At 30.3% G+C, this 16,259-nt stretch overlaps 1 protein-coding gene across 1 annotated transcript in view; it reads right to left on the bottom strand.

Moving 5' to 3' along the window:
- LOC117170965 (lachesin-like) overlaps positions 1-16,259 on the bottom strand; it is a 266,217-nt gene that overhangs the window by 95,985 nt on the left and 153,973 nt on the right. The window contains exon 3 of the mRNA XM_033358007.1: positions 7,075-7,178. Within this exon, the coding sequence (XP_033213898.1) occupies positions 7,075-7,178 (104 nt within the window). The remainder of the gene's footprint in view (positions 1-7,074; positions 7,179-16,259) is intronic.

Here is a 16,259-nt window from a genome sequence, read left to right as displayed (position 1 = left end):
TTTGATAAAAATTTATTTTTTTATTTAAAAATTCGTTGTTAAGTAAAAATGTATCTATTTTTTTAAACCCGTTTTTTTATTCAAACTCAATTTTTGAAATAATTTTTACCATTTGATAGAAAGCTCGGCTCTTTGGCTTGAAAAATGTATGTTCCCAATAACAAATGTTTTTGTTTATTGAGTGAAAAATCTTATTAAGGTGAAAATTTAACTTTTGTTAAAAATTCTTCTTTTTGACTTGAAATTTAATGTATAATGGTAACAGTTTAATATTTTGGAATAAATGTGCAACTATTTGGTTAAAATGAATTTGTTTTGTTTAACAATTTAATTATTTTGTGGAAAATTGAACTTTTCTGCAAAAAAATCTTTTTTGAAAAATAATTAATTTTTTAAGATGTTAATCCCACTATTCAATTCATGGTTAAGAAACTATCTTTTTTAGTTGAATAATACAACTATTTTGTTAAAAATTCGAATTTTTTTCTTATTTTTTTGACTAAAAAATTCTACTTGTGTACATTTTTTTTACTGACTGAAAAATCCTGTTAGGTTCAAAATTGAAATTTAGTTGAAAATTTATCTTTTGGATTTGAAAATTAATTTCTTTTGGTGAAAGTTTAATCTTCTCAGGTTAAAAATGCACTGCTGAGTTTAAATAAATTTCTTTGAGTTGAGGATTTAACTATTTTATGCAAAATTCGTCTTGTCTGGATTAATTTAACTGTTTCTTATTTAAAATAAAAATAAATTTTTGGTTAAAATATCAATTATAAGCAGACTTGTTTTTTTGAATTAATCTTTTTTCCGCATTGAAAATTCATCTGCTTCGTCGAATGGTCAACTTTTTTGTTTATTTATAAAAAGCTAGTAAGATATTACCAAACCCAATGTTCTTACATATCGTCTAGCGTTATTTCTGAAAGAATCCTAAATGCAAGCAAAATATATTCGAAAAAATAAAGTTAAATACAAGGTTGTATTCAGGTCAGTGTTTAGGTGTGAACACTGGCGCACTTTGGCTCTGTGAAGCTCTCCACGCGGGGTGATTGCTAGAGAGATTGATTACTGACTGATTGATTACTGACCAGAGGAGCACAAGGCTGAAAATTAGGGGGGAAATACAGCCTATGTGACTGGTATAGTGACGTCCTTATCTGGGCCTTGGCTTTCGAGTGACGAGCACAAAACTGCTTTTTCGGGTCACCTATGACCAAGGCGTAGAAAATGAGTTGAAATTTCAATGCAAAAGTCATGAAGTGTTTTTCAATTTAAAATAGTGTTGTGCGGCGAAATAAAGGTGGTTTAGTGAGAGAGAAAAATATTAGTATAAAATTGTGGTGGGAAGGCGCTCTGAAGTAGGTAAAACTCTTGCATCATTATGATGCTCTGCATCTATTGAAGGAATAAGGAGCATGAGGAAAATGACGCTACCTCAGAAGAACAGGACGTACTTCAAGTAGAAGGAGATATACGGATACCGAAAGCAGCTGCATCGAAAAATTAGCTGCAGAGTCAGAATTTAATCCGAATTCTGATTCTGATATTGACAATATGGCAGCGGATATGAAAAGAGCCTCGAAAAGACGTCGAGTGTCATCTGCATCTCGAGGAAGTAAGAAGTATTCATTTTGGAATCATAATAAAAAAAGTCAAGAAAAGTCAGAAGTAGTCAGCAGTTCTGACGAGTTCTGAATATTCTGGAGATTCTCGTGATAATACTGAAGGATGGAAGTCCAAAATGTACTAAGGGAAACTTTAATGAAAATGAGTTCATTGGCCCAATATGAAAATCAATTACATATCCTGCTAAATGATGATTTCGATTTTACAGAATGTTTCTTCGACCTCCTTCAAGTAGCCAAAATTTTCCTTAGCACCTTTTGGGCTGCCACCCTTTCTTTATCGACATTTCTAATATTCGAAAAAAATTGTAAAGGTGACTCTAGTAGTAGATCTGGAATCGGCAGCAGAGGCAGATTCCGTGGTAGACCTTGAACCAGAACAGTGACCTGAACACCGTTTTGCGGTCTGCGTCGACTGTTCCAAGAATTAGTTTTATCTTTTATAATTATTAAGGTTTTATATATTAACTATTATTTTGTCAAGCTTTATAGAACTTATACTCAATAAATGCATATAAATCTTTAGGAAAATTGGTTTATCTCGTTTCTTTTACCCATTATATTTTGAGGATTTCATTTCACTACATATAATATAAAAACAACAAACGTTAACCACCTTTGCATAGAATCAAGCTTTCTGGGTCACTGGTGACCCGGATATGCTTCAACGTGTACGAAGAAAAGTGATGTAGACCAGAAGGTTAATAATTCTTTTTAAAAAAATTGATGAAAAAATGCAAAAATGTTCTAAAATGAACTTGAATCAGGCATGTAATTTCAACTGGTATAAAAAGCATCTCTCTTTCATTTTAAGAGTTGAGAGAACGGCCCTTGTATTCCTTTATCCTGAGTTCTTACAAATGTGATTTTAATACATTCAAGAAACTATACCTATCGTCACTGGAATTTCATTGTACTCTGACGTACCCTTCCTGGCCCACCTTTGATGACTTTTCTTTTGTGATTATGTTCAACTGACGGTTGTGCTGTTGTGCTTTTTAAATCTCAAAAGTAATATTCTTGAGGTTAATGATTCTAGCTTTTATGTACTTGTCTTGATATTTAAAACAGTAAAAAATCAGCAAATTTTGTGGTAATGAGAAAAAATATTAAATTTTTTAAAAATATTGTTTGCGAAGCAAAAGTATACCAAGAAATTTTGACATGTATGTAAATTTTTAAATATAATAAGGGACCATACAAGTAATATGTTACTTGCTTCAGCATATTAAGCTAATATGGCTCAGGCTTAAGCTGATTATGGCATAATACGTCTATGGTACTTTTTATTAGAGTTGGATTTTTTTAAAGTGTTCACGCATGATGTCGCATGATGTCAGCAGCTATAGCTTGAGGTGGAATCCGAACCACCAAAATCACTGAGGCTCTTATTATTACTTTTTTCAACTTTTTGGGGAAAGCCGTTTTTCACCACAAGCCATGAGTTAAATCAAGTATCTTATTATTATTAATAGCATTATTATTATTATTCTTAAAAAGAGAGAAAATCCCACCAATTTTTCATTTCTTCTCCTTTTGTACATTCTCAAAATTTTGATAACTTCATCAATTTAAACAAATATTTTATCAAATTTTTTACTGAGTTTTTAATGTGGATTTTATAGAACTTATTTCAAAAAGGGCTTTATACTTTTACTAACAATTTTTTAAATGTTTAGAAGCTTTTGAAAAGTGATGAAAAATAAAAAAAAAAGTCGAGTGCAAAGACGCTTTAATAACCCTGATGATAAGAAAAAAAATATTTTCTGCCAAAAACAGTCTCCATAATACAAACAGTTTTAAAGGTACCTACTACACTTATTACAGTTTTTACTCCTAATTCATAACTTGATATCTTCCAAAAAGGGCTTACCACCGCCCAAATTACTAAAAAGCACAGTTTTTAAATACAAAAATTATCTTGTGAAATTATTAATAAATACAAATTTAGCGATATATTGTTAATCGAGTTATTGCAATTTTTATAAAAATTCTCAGCGTCTGATTGTTAACTCGAAAATACCCTTAGACTCGCCTCCGAAATAATTAGATGTGACTTTTTGAAACCATTTTTTAAGCAATTAAATAGTTTTTTTATATTTTAGAAATTTTTAATTATTATAAACAAACTCAACATTAAATAGAATAAGTTAAGGAAACTTTAAATCCATCTGAGAAATATCTTAATGTAATGATTTTTAAACTTTTTTTTTTATTGAGAATATTTAAAAAAATTTCAAATTGTTATAAACAAATATATCAATTACACACTGACGTTGATCATTTAATCAAAATTTACATGTAAGGACTGCTGAAAGGCTTCTTCATTTTTTTGTTTAAGTCATTTTAGAATTGTTTAAAAAATGACTTCTAAAAAAAGCAGCACCTAAATATTTCAGAAACGAAGCCAAATACATTTTTTTATTTTTCAATCATACGCTAAGTTAGTTTATAATGAATTAGAAATTTTCAAATCCATAGGTATAGGGAACTCCGGGTCACTAAAAATGTAAAGAAATCGAATTTTGGAAATAAAAATTAGAAGTTCTCGTAAAATGGGTGATAAACCAGGATATGCTACAAAATCGCTTGAATTTTCACCTAGACAGATGTATATTTATATTTTTATAACAATCAGTTCAAAACTTTTCGATCTCTATTTATGGCTATTAGTCGATTGAAATTCTAAAAAATTAAATTTTGGAGATAAGAAGTAAAATATATCCAGACATATTCAAAAAAAATTTTTTTGAAACATGGCAATGTGACTTCGTATAGTTAATTTATTCTAAAATTTTTATACGAATCTGTTGAATATTGTACGAGTATAGACTAGATGTTCACGAATCTAATAAAACTGATACTTTTTTATATTTTCTAAATCTACTGCGTCGAATATCTATATAAATGTATAGTATAATTGTATATGAGGATAAATACAAAAAATGGTTATTTACTTTGAAGTCAGAAAGAAGCCTAAATAGTACCTTTTTGAAGACCAATTTTTCAACAACAAAAATTAAAAATCGGATATGGTTTCAAAGTACACTATTCGAGTCTTATCTTTTCTATTGAATTTTGTAATAATCTTTACTTCCTAAATGTCCTATAATTGTATTTTATAAATTTGTATGCATGATGGATTATATCATTGTGTTGCCAAATATTATAGAATTAAAAAAAAGTTACTCATGCTAATGTAAATTTTTAAAATTTAAACTTATTTCTTACTTGTTAATTTTAAACAAATAGATCTTATTACTTGGGGCACTCTTAATTCCAAAAAATTATTGAATTATTACCGTAAGCATGTACAATATATTTTAAAATATAGTTACTGAAATAACAAAATGCTTAATAAAACACGAAAATTAGATACATCTCAAGGGATCTATGGATTTTTCAATTTGAAATTTTTCTTTTCCGCAAGAAGATTAGATGCAAATTAATGAAGAATTGGCTGATTTATCCACTAAAGCTGGAAAAGCGCCGTAAGTTCGAAGAAATGTAATCTCGGTTTTTTTTGTACTTGGCAGCGATTCACTTCCGCAAATCCTGATATTACTTCTTCTATTTAAACTCTTATTTTATTTTGTGAAAAATGTCGTAAAATTTAGTGAGGGAAAAATAAATACGAAAATGCAAGGTTGCACGACACGAAAGTATCTTGTTAAAATGTTAAGATGACAATAGATCTTTATATATTTGTATTCTTCGTATATTGTTCGTGACTTTATCCCGAAGGAGTAGCTATCTTAAAGAACTGAGGTCCAGCAGGCTACGTGGAGAAACTGTTAACAAAACTGAATTTTCTCTACGAGGCTGCAAGAGAAAGATTTCATTTAGTGAGTGACGTGACGAAGTCACTTTGTGGCTTCCCTGCAAGACAAACTTCGTTTAATCTTGGATATGCGCTGTGGTTCTGTCATTTTAATTAAATTAAAAGAAAAATGTACGTTAAACGTGAAAAATTTAGTAATTCTCCTAATTTCTTAAACAATAGCAGAAGCATAGTAGAACATTAGGAAAATAATCAAGATTTGCAGTGACAAATTGCCGCTAAGCACAATAACAAAAAGCTTCGTTTAATTTTGGATACATGCTGTGGTTCCGTCGTCCTAATTAAATTAACAGAATTTTTCACTTTTTTCGTGAAATTCACTTTGAACGTGCAAAATTTTAAAATTTTCTAGATTTTCGAAACGATGGGGAAAGCATAGTAGAAAATTCTAGAGAAATCATCATTTAAGGTGAAAAATAGCTGCCAAGTACAATCAGAAAAAATACATGGTTTGATCTTGGATATGCGCTGTGCTTCTCCTATATTTATTAAATTAGAAGAAAAAAGTACCTTCAGTTTAGAAATCTAAAAGCTCTAAATTTTTTAAATTCTAGACGAAGCATAGTAGACGTTTTTAGAGAAATCATGATTTGATTTAGGGAATCGAAGCCAAGAACAATGACAGAAAAAAATCCATTTAATCTTTTATATACGCTGTGGTTCTATCAAATTAATTAAATTAAGAGAAAAATGCACTTCAAGCATGCAAGATTTGAAAACTTTAATCTTTTTAATCGATCTGCAAAGCATAGTAGAATTTTCTGAAGAAATCAAAATTTTTTCAGTAGCAAATTGCCGCCAAGGACAATCAACACAAAAAATTGGGTTAAGAAATCGCCGCCAAGTATAACATAAAAACGACGCTTTATATTGGATACGCGCAGTAGGTATTTCACGTTAATTTATTCAAAATAAAAATGTTCTTCAGACGTACAAAATTGAAAAAAGTCTAAATATTCAAGATAGTAGACAAATCATAGCAGAATTTATTGGGAAATCAAGATTTCCGGAAGCAAATCTACACCAAGTACAATGACATAAAAACTTGGTTTAATCTTGGATATACGATGTGGTTCTGTAATCTTAATTTAACTAAAAGAAAAATATACGTATTGTGTAAAATTTAAAAACTTTAAGTTTTTAAAAGGATAGACAAAGTATATAGAACTTTCTTGACAAATCAAGGTTTTCGGTAAAAAAAATCTCGGCCAAGTACGATAACAAAGATAAACTTTTTTCAACTTGGATATGCACTGTGATTTTGTTATCTTAATTATATTTAAGGAGAAATGTGTTTATGGTGTGCAAAATTTAAAATCTCTCTGCATGTTCAAAACGATAGACAAAGCATATATTACTTCGTTTATTCTTAGATGTGCGCTCTGAATCTGTCACCTTAATGAAATTGAAAAAAAATGTACTTAAAACCTGAAAATTTTTATAATTTTCTAAATTTGTTAAACAATAGCTGAATTATAGTAAAACCCCTATAGGGAAATCAAGATTTCCGGTAGAAAATCGCTACTAGGAAATCTTAAATTTAGAAAGAAATTTAATTTGATACAAAATAAAGTATTAAAAATATTTTTTATTTGCATCATAACTTACCTTAAAATTATGTAGATTGTCGACGACGCAAGAAAGGAGAGCATCACGTCCCACGCTTACTGTTACATTCTGTATTGACTCGGTAAATCTCGGTAGCTGCGAGTCTGTAAAAATATTTGCGATTTAAAAGATCCGCATGTCTTTCTTTAAAATGATAGTAAAAGCAGCAAAAACAGCGTGCTTATAACATTTTTCTTATTTTGATTGCTTAATGATTGAGTTAAATAATAGGTTTAAGTTAAACATTATAAAATACTATGAATAATCATAAATAAAAATTAGTAATAAAAAGCGGATATAATGGATTTCGTATAATTTAATTTTAATTTAGATTTTGATTGCGTCTCTCTGATTTTTACCCGTTTCAAGATTCATATATTTGGATAACATTTACACTTGAAAATATTCCAATTTTATATATTGATTCATAAAAAGTGGCATGAGGTATTGCAATTAAACTTTTTTCAAATTTTGAAGGGCATACAATAAAATGATGTAGTTTCGAATATCTTTTTGATGATTCAGTTTGAAAGAATTACAATGGAAAATTGTTTAATTCTAAATTTCCCAGATATAAGAAACTTTAATGTAAAGCATTACCATTCAAATATTTTAAATTGTAAACTTTAAACTACTATTTTTTTAATTGTACATTTTTCAAAAAAGGCCTTTTAATATAAAGATTTAAAATTTTCATTATTTTGAATAGTTACAATTCAATAGCTTTGATTTTTGGGAACAGAGTATTGCAAATTATTCCATTTTTAAGATGTATACTTTAAATGTATATAGTTTTAAGCATTTTTTGTTGTAGAAGAGGTGCCTAAAAAAAATTCTTTAATTTTAACGATTTTAACTTTAAACTTCTTTATTGTTAAAAATTTCTAATCAATTAATTTGTCATTCTTATATTTTGAAACTTATTCCGTATTGCGTATTCAAAAAATGGAATTTAAAAAGTGAAATTATTACAAAATTTATCCTTCATAAATCATGTAACTTAAATTGAGAACTGTAATTCAAGCTCCCTACAAACTACAGTCATCAATGCAAATTTAAAATTGTTTATTCCATTGACAAATATTTTCAAAATATCAATGATAGCCTGAAATTCTCTGTAAAAAAAGAATAATTTTGGAAAATGTGTTGACTTTTTAAATTTTGGTCTGATCGACAAATTATATTTGGTAAACTTCTGAATATATTTAATAGCTACTACAAAATTTTATCAAAAAATTTTTATATGTTAAAAATTTTCTGTTTGTTTATATTTTTAGGCATTGTGTAAATCCATGACCTGATTTTTTTAAAGTTTCATACATTTTAAAAATGTGCAAGTACAAAATTTTGTTCGCCATTTGGTCATCTGCCAAAATCTTTGGACAAAATTTCTGAAATTCTTTTTTGTCGATAAGTAAAATAAGCAAATTTAAACTTGAAATGCAAAACACTGTTGTTAATAACCTCCAAATCAAACTAGTTGAAGTAGAACTATGTTAAATTTAAAGTATAATAAATGAGAGTTCAAATACCTCAAATTTTATTACTGAATATTTATTAATAATTCAAAGTGTGTTTTTAATTAGGCTTGTGAATTGGCGAAATTATATATTCAAAATAACACTAAACTCTCGCGTTCAGTCACCCCGTTCTCAGCCTTCCTAGAAATGCTGGCTCCCACAGTTTCTCAGAGGAGCAGAGTAAAAGCGATTACGATATTATATATATTCCAATTAAAAACGAATTAGGCGGCCCTCACACTTGACTGAAAGCGAGATTTTGGTGTACTTTACATTTCATTTTAATTATTTCTTTTAAAAAAATTTGAAAAAAAATTAAGCTTGTACTATGAAAAGTAGATATTTCAATACACATAACAAATTAGACAGAAACACTGAGAATATATTTTCTGTATTCATCTCGTAATTCAAAATAAAGTTACCCACTGAAATTAATCAAAAATTAAATTTTTGCTTGAATCAAGAACTTTAAAAAACCGTTATTTAAAGAAAATCTGTATTATCAGCAGGGTAGTTACTATCGATGAGTATAGATGTCACTCCACAATCTTTAGAAATATAAATCAATACTATCGATCAAGTTAAGTCTTTAAATAACAGAACATAATGAACGTCATTTTTGACAAGATGGAAAATAAATGTTAATAATGTTAAAATTATATTTTTCTGAAAAAGATCTTCTAACACTGGCTCCTCTGCAAATCGAACTACAGAACTTCAGATTGCCCGTCAGGTGATTTTCCAATTAGGCTGTTACAGAGATCGAAAGCAAAATCCTTTTTTAGAAATACACGCTGCCTCAAGCGTATGTTAGAAGATCTTTTTTTCAGAAAAGTATAATTTTTAAATTAAAAAATTTATTTTCCATCTTGTGAAAAATGCCGCTAATTATTTTCTGTTATTTGAAGAGTTAACTTGATCGATAGTTTTGAATTCTATTTCCACAGTTTGCGGAGTGACATCTATACTTATCGATAGCAACTGCTCTGCTAATAGTACAGCTTTCCTCTAAATTACTGGTATCATAAATATAACACCTGGTTTGAGATAGCGTATATTTCTGAGAAAGGATTTTTCTTTTGATCTCTCTAATAGCTTAATTGGTAAAGCACCCGATTGGAAATCGGAAGTTCTGTGGTTCGTTTCCTAGTAGAGCGACTGTTAGAATATCTTTTTTAATAAAAATATAATTTAAAAAAGTTAAGAGAGCTTTGTATTTAGTTTGAATTCAAAGCCAATCGAGTTTGCCTTAAATTGTAAATGAGCAACTGCGTGTTGCTTCAAGCGGAATAATAATTTCGTCAGACTTCAAAGTGATGTATTCTAATAAGCTTTCACATTGACATTACGGAAAAAGTCACGAAATAATAAGCAAGCGAAGAAAGAGCGGAAGTATAGAAGCTTCAATGTGAGCAAAGTGAATGAATGAATTCAAAGATGATTATCATTATTAATACGGTTTTCAGCTCAAATTTTTTTTTCAACTTTAAATCCTAAATCTTTAACAAAATCCCAAAAAGATTTAGATTCAGTCGGCCTGAAGTTCTTCAGTTTCGAAGATATTATAGAAAATAAGTAAGGAGATTTTTTCGCAGTGAGTTTAATGGATGCTACTATATAGCTATATGAACTTTGCTTTAAAGAACAAGTATACTCGCTGATGAAATGTTACTCTTGATGGTACAAACAAGGGATATAGCATCCTTCAGCATACGTGTTTCCTATGTGTATCTAATGTGAAATGTGCCATACGACGGATTATAGGGTGCAATGGTGCAGGTTAACGACTGTCTTTAATGGACATGTATTCCGTAGGATGGGTATAACCTGGTGAATGTTATGTTCACCACGGTAATATGCAGGCATAATCAAGTACTTAGTTCTGTATGGACTGCTATGAAATCGGGTCCTTGACACGTAGAACCAATTATCACCATTAATAATAATTATTATTAATATTTCAATATTTGAACATAAAATTACTCTAACTCGACCTTACTTAATAATGTAACTAAAAGTATTTCTTCATAATAGTTGCATTTTTAGGGTTTTGTAGCCTCACATTTAATCCGTAATAGTTGCCATTGGGTGTCAATCTGTTCGCCAGTCTGTCGGACTGTATTTTCGAAAGGGGAGGTAAGGGATGGAGGAAGCGAGTGCGGGAGACGACGTTGTTGAGGGGTGATATAGTAGGGGAAGAGAATCGAGTTAGAAGTTGCGAGGGATGAGGGAAGTAGAAAGTGGAAGGGGCAGTGATAAGAGCAGAAGTAGGAAAAGTAGGGCCAGTGCGATGATGAAAAATAGGAGAAGTGGTGAAAGGATCGCGGACACGAAGTATAATGTGAGGGGTAGTAGAAGAAGGAAGTATGAGAAGTAATGGAAAAAGTAGTAGACGTGAAGTAAGTGAGGTGTGGGCGAGAGAGTGGCGAGAGGGAAAGTAAGTGTAGTTTTCGAAGGAAAGGAGAAAGTAGACGGATGTAAGTAGGACTGGCAGGAAATGTGAGGAAAAGGTAAGTAAAAAATGGGGGGCTTGCTATAAAGAGAGGGGACAAAAGCTAGAATGGGAAGGGTGATATAAGTGAAAAGAAAGCTGCGTATAGAGTAAGGTGGCGAGGAAGTAAATGAAGAAGTACAGAATGTAAAGTATGTCACAGATGGCAAGAAAATTAAAGAGAGGGAAGTAAGTAAGGGTTTGAGAGAAAGCGGAAGAGTAGGCGAGTGTAATTATAATGACGAGGGAATTATATAGGGGGGAAGTAGAAAGAGTAAGGGAACATAGGTATTGGAAGTAACTTGGGAAGTAGACAGAGGCATTAGTGGAGAGGGTGGAGAAGCATGGTGGGAGGGGTAGTAGGAAAGAGAAGTATGTGAAGTAAAGTGGTGGTAGAAGAGGTTAAATAAGTAAGGGAATTAAGGAAAGTGGGATATAGGGGCGGGATGAAAATTGGAGAGCGAGGAAATAGGAAAAGTAGAGGAACGAAAGGTGGGTTAGAGAGCGCATGAAAAGTAGGATAAGAGCAAGGGATGTGATAAACGGAGAAGAGGGAATAAGTAGTAGAGTTACAGGTTTCGTAGACAAAAGTTCATATTTTTTAAACTTGAATGATAAATATTTAAAATATTGCAATTAGACCATTTTAATTATAGCATTCTAAATGTTGACTATTACCAAACATCCACTATGTTTAAACTTTAAAGAAACGGAAGAATATTGAAAGACCATATTCGTTATTAATAACGAAATTAATTAACGAAATTAATAACGAATTAATAGCTAAAAACTTACATAAAGAGCATTTTTTAAAATATATATTTAAACAAAAGCTCAAAAATCAGTTTATTGTTTTTTTATTAATGACAAATATCTTTTACTATCCGAGTATTCCTTTTAGGTTAAAAATAAAAGCATTTTTGTAATAGCGATCATTCAGATATTTTAGTTGAGAATCAATATTTTTTTAGATAAAAACCGTACTAGATGGTAATGAAATTTAATTGTTTTAATTAAAACTCAACAATTTTGATGGGAAAGAATTCTATTCAGCTGAAAATTCAATTGTTTTTTTAAGTTTTATTTTTTGCATAAAAATGCAACTGATTTTTGGAAAATTCTCCGTTACAGCCTACAATTTTCATAATTTCATATTTTTTTCTTTTGTCTAAAGATTCAGTCATGGATTGAAAATTAATTTTTTTTTAATATAATGTTGAAATTAGTGTTGTTTTTGTTGAACATTAATTTTTTTCTGACAAAATTTAGATTTCCCATTTTTGAAAAATGGATCTTTTTTGGTTGAAAATAGAAGTATTTGGTTGTAAATAATTTTTCAAACTAAAAATTCAAGTATTCTATATTTGGTTGAAAATTTACGTTTCTTTTCTACAAATTCGACTATTTTGTTTCCAGTTGATTTAAATATTGCAAATCTATAAATAAAAGAATTGAAAAACTATACAAGTCTCCGATATAAGTGTTGAGAGGAGTATTGAGGGGAACTAATGAATGTTGGACCCGGCAGAAGAAGAAGTACGGGGTTTAAGGGGAGTGAGAGTAGGGTGAGTAGAAGGAGTGATGGAAGTACCTCAAGTGTTAATAGGGGAAGTGACGGGAAGTAGGACAAGTGAGTAAAGAGGAGAACAGGAGGGGCGGGAAAGAAGAAGAAATAAGGAGAGGGGAAGAAAAGGAAGTAGAAATAGAAAATAAGAGGGAAACTGAATGGGTTGACGTAAAGCAGTGGTCGGCAAACTTTTTGCTTCATTTTCAGGTATGGTCAGGCTCCACCCGACTTAATTTTTTCTAATACTTTTCGTTCTATTCATGTACCTTAGTGTAGGTGAGCTTACTCCAGCAAGAGTCTTTCATCTACAGGCATGTCAAAGTAAGGAAATTTTAAAACTCTTAATTTTTTAATTAGCGATTTGAAAATAGCATTATCAGCATCTACGAATTTTCCGATTCCAATGATATATTACTTGCCTAGAAAAGTTAAAAATTTGAAGGAGTTTATAATCAAGAAACATCAGATTGACAGTCAATTTAATACTAAATACTTCTCAAATTTTCAACCTTTATAGACAAATTACATCTCTTTGGAATCGGAACAATACGTAGATGCCAAATATATTACTTTTAAGTCACTGAACGTAAAATTACGAATTTTTTAATTTCACATTTTTTCCCATTTTAGAACAAAGGACCCCTGAGGAAAGGGATGATCTGGCCAAGCACGCAGGTACTGCCCTGAGAGTAGGTCACAGGGCAGCCAGGACAGGCTACCCTGCCCAGGGCAAGAGCATGCCGACCACTGACGTAAAGGATAGTAGGCATTGCGATCAGTAATAGGGAAATAATTATAGGTAAACCGTGAAAAGGGAAGTGATTATGGGGAGGGGAATTAGGAGAAATATAAAAAGGGGAAGTAGAGGACGTAGAAATAAAAAAAGGGAGGGGAGCATTATGTGTTGACTGGAGGGTTAGGAATAGGGAGGGTGATGACAGGGGTGCATGGAAATGGAAAAGAGGATAGGGTGGGGAAGTGGGAGAAATAAGAAGAGGGTAGGTAGAAAAAATATAAATGCAACAAGGGAGGGAATCTGCATGAGTTGACGAGACAAATAGTATGGATATAGATGGGAAATAGGCAAAGCGCGATATAGAGACGTGAAAAACGAGAAATTACATTAGAGGAGGGGATGTAAGTAAAAGGAGAGGGAATAGGTGAGTCAAAGTATGTGCGCTAGAGAGTTTAACGTCTTAATAGACGACGAAACTTTTATTCGCAGGCGAGCCGACTTTGACTAATTTGTTATGAGAGAAAAATGTATTTAAACCCAATTTAAGGAAAAGTAAAATTAGCGGTTTCGTGGTTTTTGTGAGGGTGGAGGATATCTGTGTCTATATCTGCTTACGTCTGGTTTGACCATGGGTTGAACCCACCGAGTGTTTTCTTAGCGCTATAGACAGTTACTCTAACCACACGTGAGTCTTTCTCGGAGCTTTCAAAAGCAATGGATTCTCGTTAAGAGCCCTGCCTTTCTTTGCTTGGCCTTTACCTCTTTTACCAACCTTACTATACTGCATTGATGTTGTTTACTTAGTAGACGTTTTCTTTCTGACTAGGTGAAACGCAAAGCGAAAAGAAACGAAGAATCGCGATGGATTCCTTTTGAAAAATTACATGAGTCAGCTCAATTTTTACTTCCGGTAGTTTTCACCTGCATTTGGAATGATAATGCAATTCCTAGAGAGCTCTTGGTTGTCTTTCCATTCGTCATTTCTACGTGTAACAGAAAATGTCTTTATTTATAGATAAATGTTTGAATAATCTTCTAGAAAACTTATTTCAAAAACAATAGGAAAATAATTGTACTCAAAGGCATTAATATTTTAAAAGAGAGTTACGCAAAAAGACTTTCAGTGAAAAAAGCAGGTTTTCAAATAACAGTATAGTTGGCTTATTAGAGACAGTTATATGACATTCAAAAAGGAGAAAGAGAAAGAAAAGAAACAACCAAACCAGCCTTACTCTCTTTTTGAAGCCAATTTAAAGTTCCTAGTCAGAGATAATATACAGGGAAACTACCGGTATCAACATTAAAAATTTGTATTGATAAAAATTCACCTAACAGCTAAAAATAACAACGTAGGTGTTATTAAAGAAGAGTTTCTGTAGTCTTCGAGTAAAAAAGAATATCAGCGTCAAAGTTAATGCAGAATTTTTAGAAACTTTTTGATTTTTTTAACTGATCTCGTCCCACATTCTAAAGAGACAATTATTCATTAGAAATTATTTTGATTTACTTTAAAATTATTGGCCTAATGAAAACATTGTTTAAATGAAAGTTGTAGATCGCTTTAAAATACATCCTTTTCATTTCATAGTTTTTTCATATTTTTTAAAAATAGTGGAAATTTGTTATTTAACTTACTATTATATTCCATAGAAGACAGAAATCACTATGTTCGATGCACAAAAATCTTGAAAGGTGTTTTTGTTTTTCAGGGGAAATCTCATGAAAATTAATTTAAAAACAAAGAAAATATCATTCTTTTTCCATCATTTTCAAATGATTTTTTAAACTTACTAAAAATAAAAATAAATATAACAAATTATAGGAAAATAGAACTCTTGGACGAATTATGTACTTTTTCGTATTTATGTATTTTGGTTTTAATTTAGATTTACCATTTTACAACAAAGTGAACAAAAAACTTTTTTTGCATTGAAATATTTGTTTTGTGTTTTATACACGATGGTAAATATTTAAATAAATTAGTTTCTATAAAAATCGAAAAAGGTTCATTTCAACTTAAAACTCTCAAACGTAATCTTTTTGTTATTTTTATCATTGTTCTGATTTTTCCTATCTAGATTTTAAAAAAGTTAACTACTAGGGATTGAAAAGAAACAAATAAATTTTTGATTCTGAATAAAAATTTGTGAAATTTGAACTTAAAAATAAAAAATACCCAAACTAGGAGTTTTAAATGTCAAAAATGATTATTCATATTTTTCGTGTAATCTATCGATCTATTTATTTATGAACCTTTTTTTAATTTTTGTGAAGAATTTTTGTTAAAAAACCGAATACAGGATTCCTCAGAAAAATTTCTGTTGGAAAAAATTTCAGACAGTTGCTATTCACGTAAAATTGAATAGAATAAGAACCAGATTCTTTCATTTTCTCACATTTTTATTTTAGGCTACGCCTTAATATATATAATATTCAAAATATCTTTCAATTGATTTAGTATTGTTGTACATTGGCCTGCGTACTTGGAAAGGTGATCCAAATTTTTATCGGAATTCTACAGATTTTAATAAAAAAGTGAATCAAATATGTTTTTCACAGTTTTATTTTAAATTCCGCAAACTTTTAAAGATTTTTTCAATTTTCAGTTTCATAAATTTTTTTTGCTATTCATTTTTATTATTCTGTTTTCATAAAAATACTAGAATTCCAAAAATATTCTAAAAACTATGCACGATTCCCTATATTTGTTTAATTTTTCGCAGATGGTTACAAAATTCAAGAACGTACTGAGTTGAAAGATCTGTGGAGGTTAACTACGAGGGTAGTTCAATAAGTCCTTAGAATGAAGTATAAAAACAATTTTTTTTGGGTAAATTTTTTTTTATTTTTCAACATAATCTCCTTGGAGCT

The sequence above is a fragment of the Belonocnema kinseyi genome, chromosome 4 (assembly GCF_010883055.1).
Source record: "Belonocnema kinseyi isolate 2016_QV_RU_SX_M_011 chromosome 4, B_treatae_v1, whole genome shotgun sequence".
Classification (NCBI taxonomy): domain Eukaryota; kingdom Metazoa; phylum Arthropoda; class Insecta; order Hymenoptera; family Cynipidae; genus Belonocnema; species Belonocnema kinseyi.
This window is presented reverse-complemented; position numbering and strand designations above follow the sequence as displayed.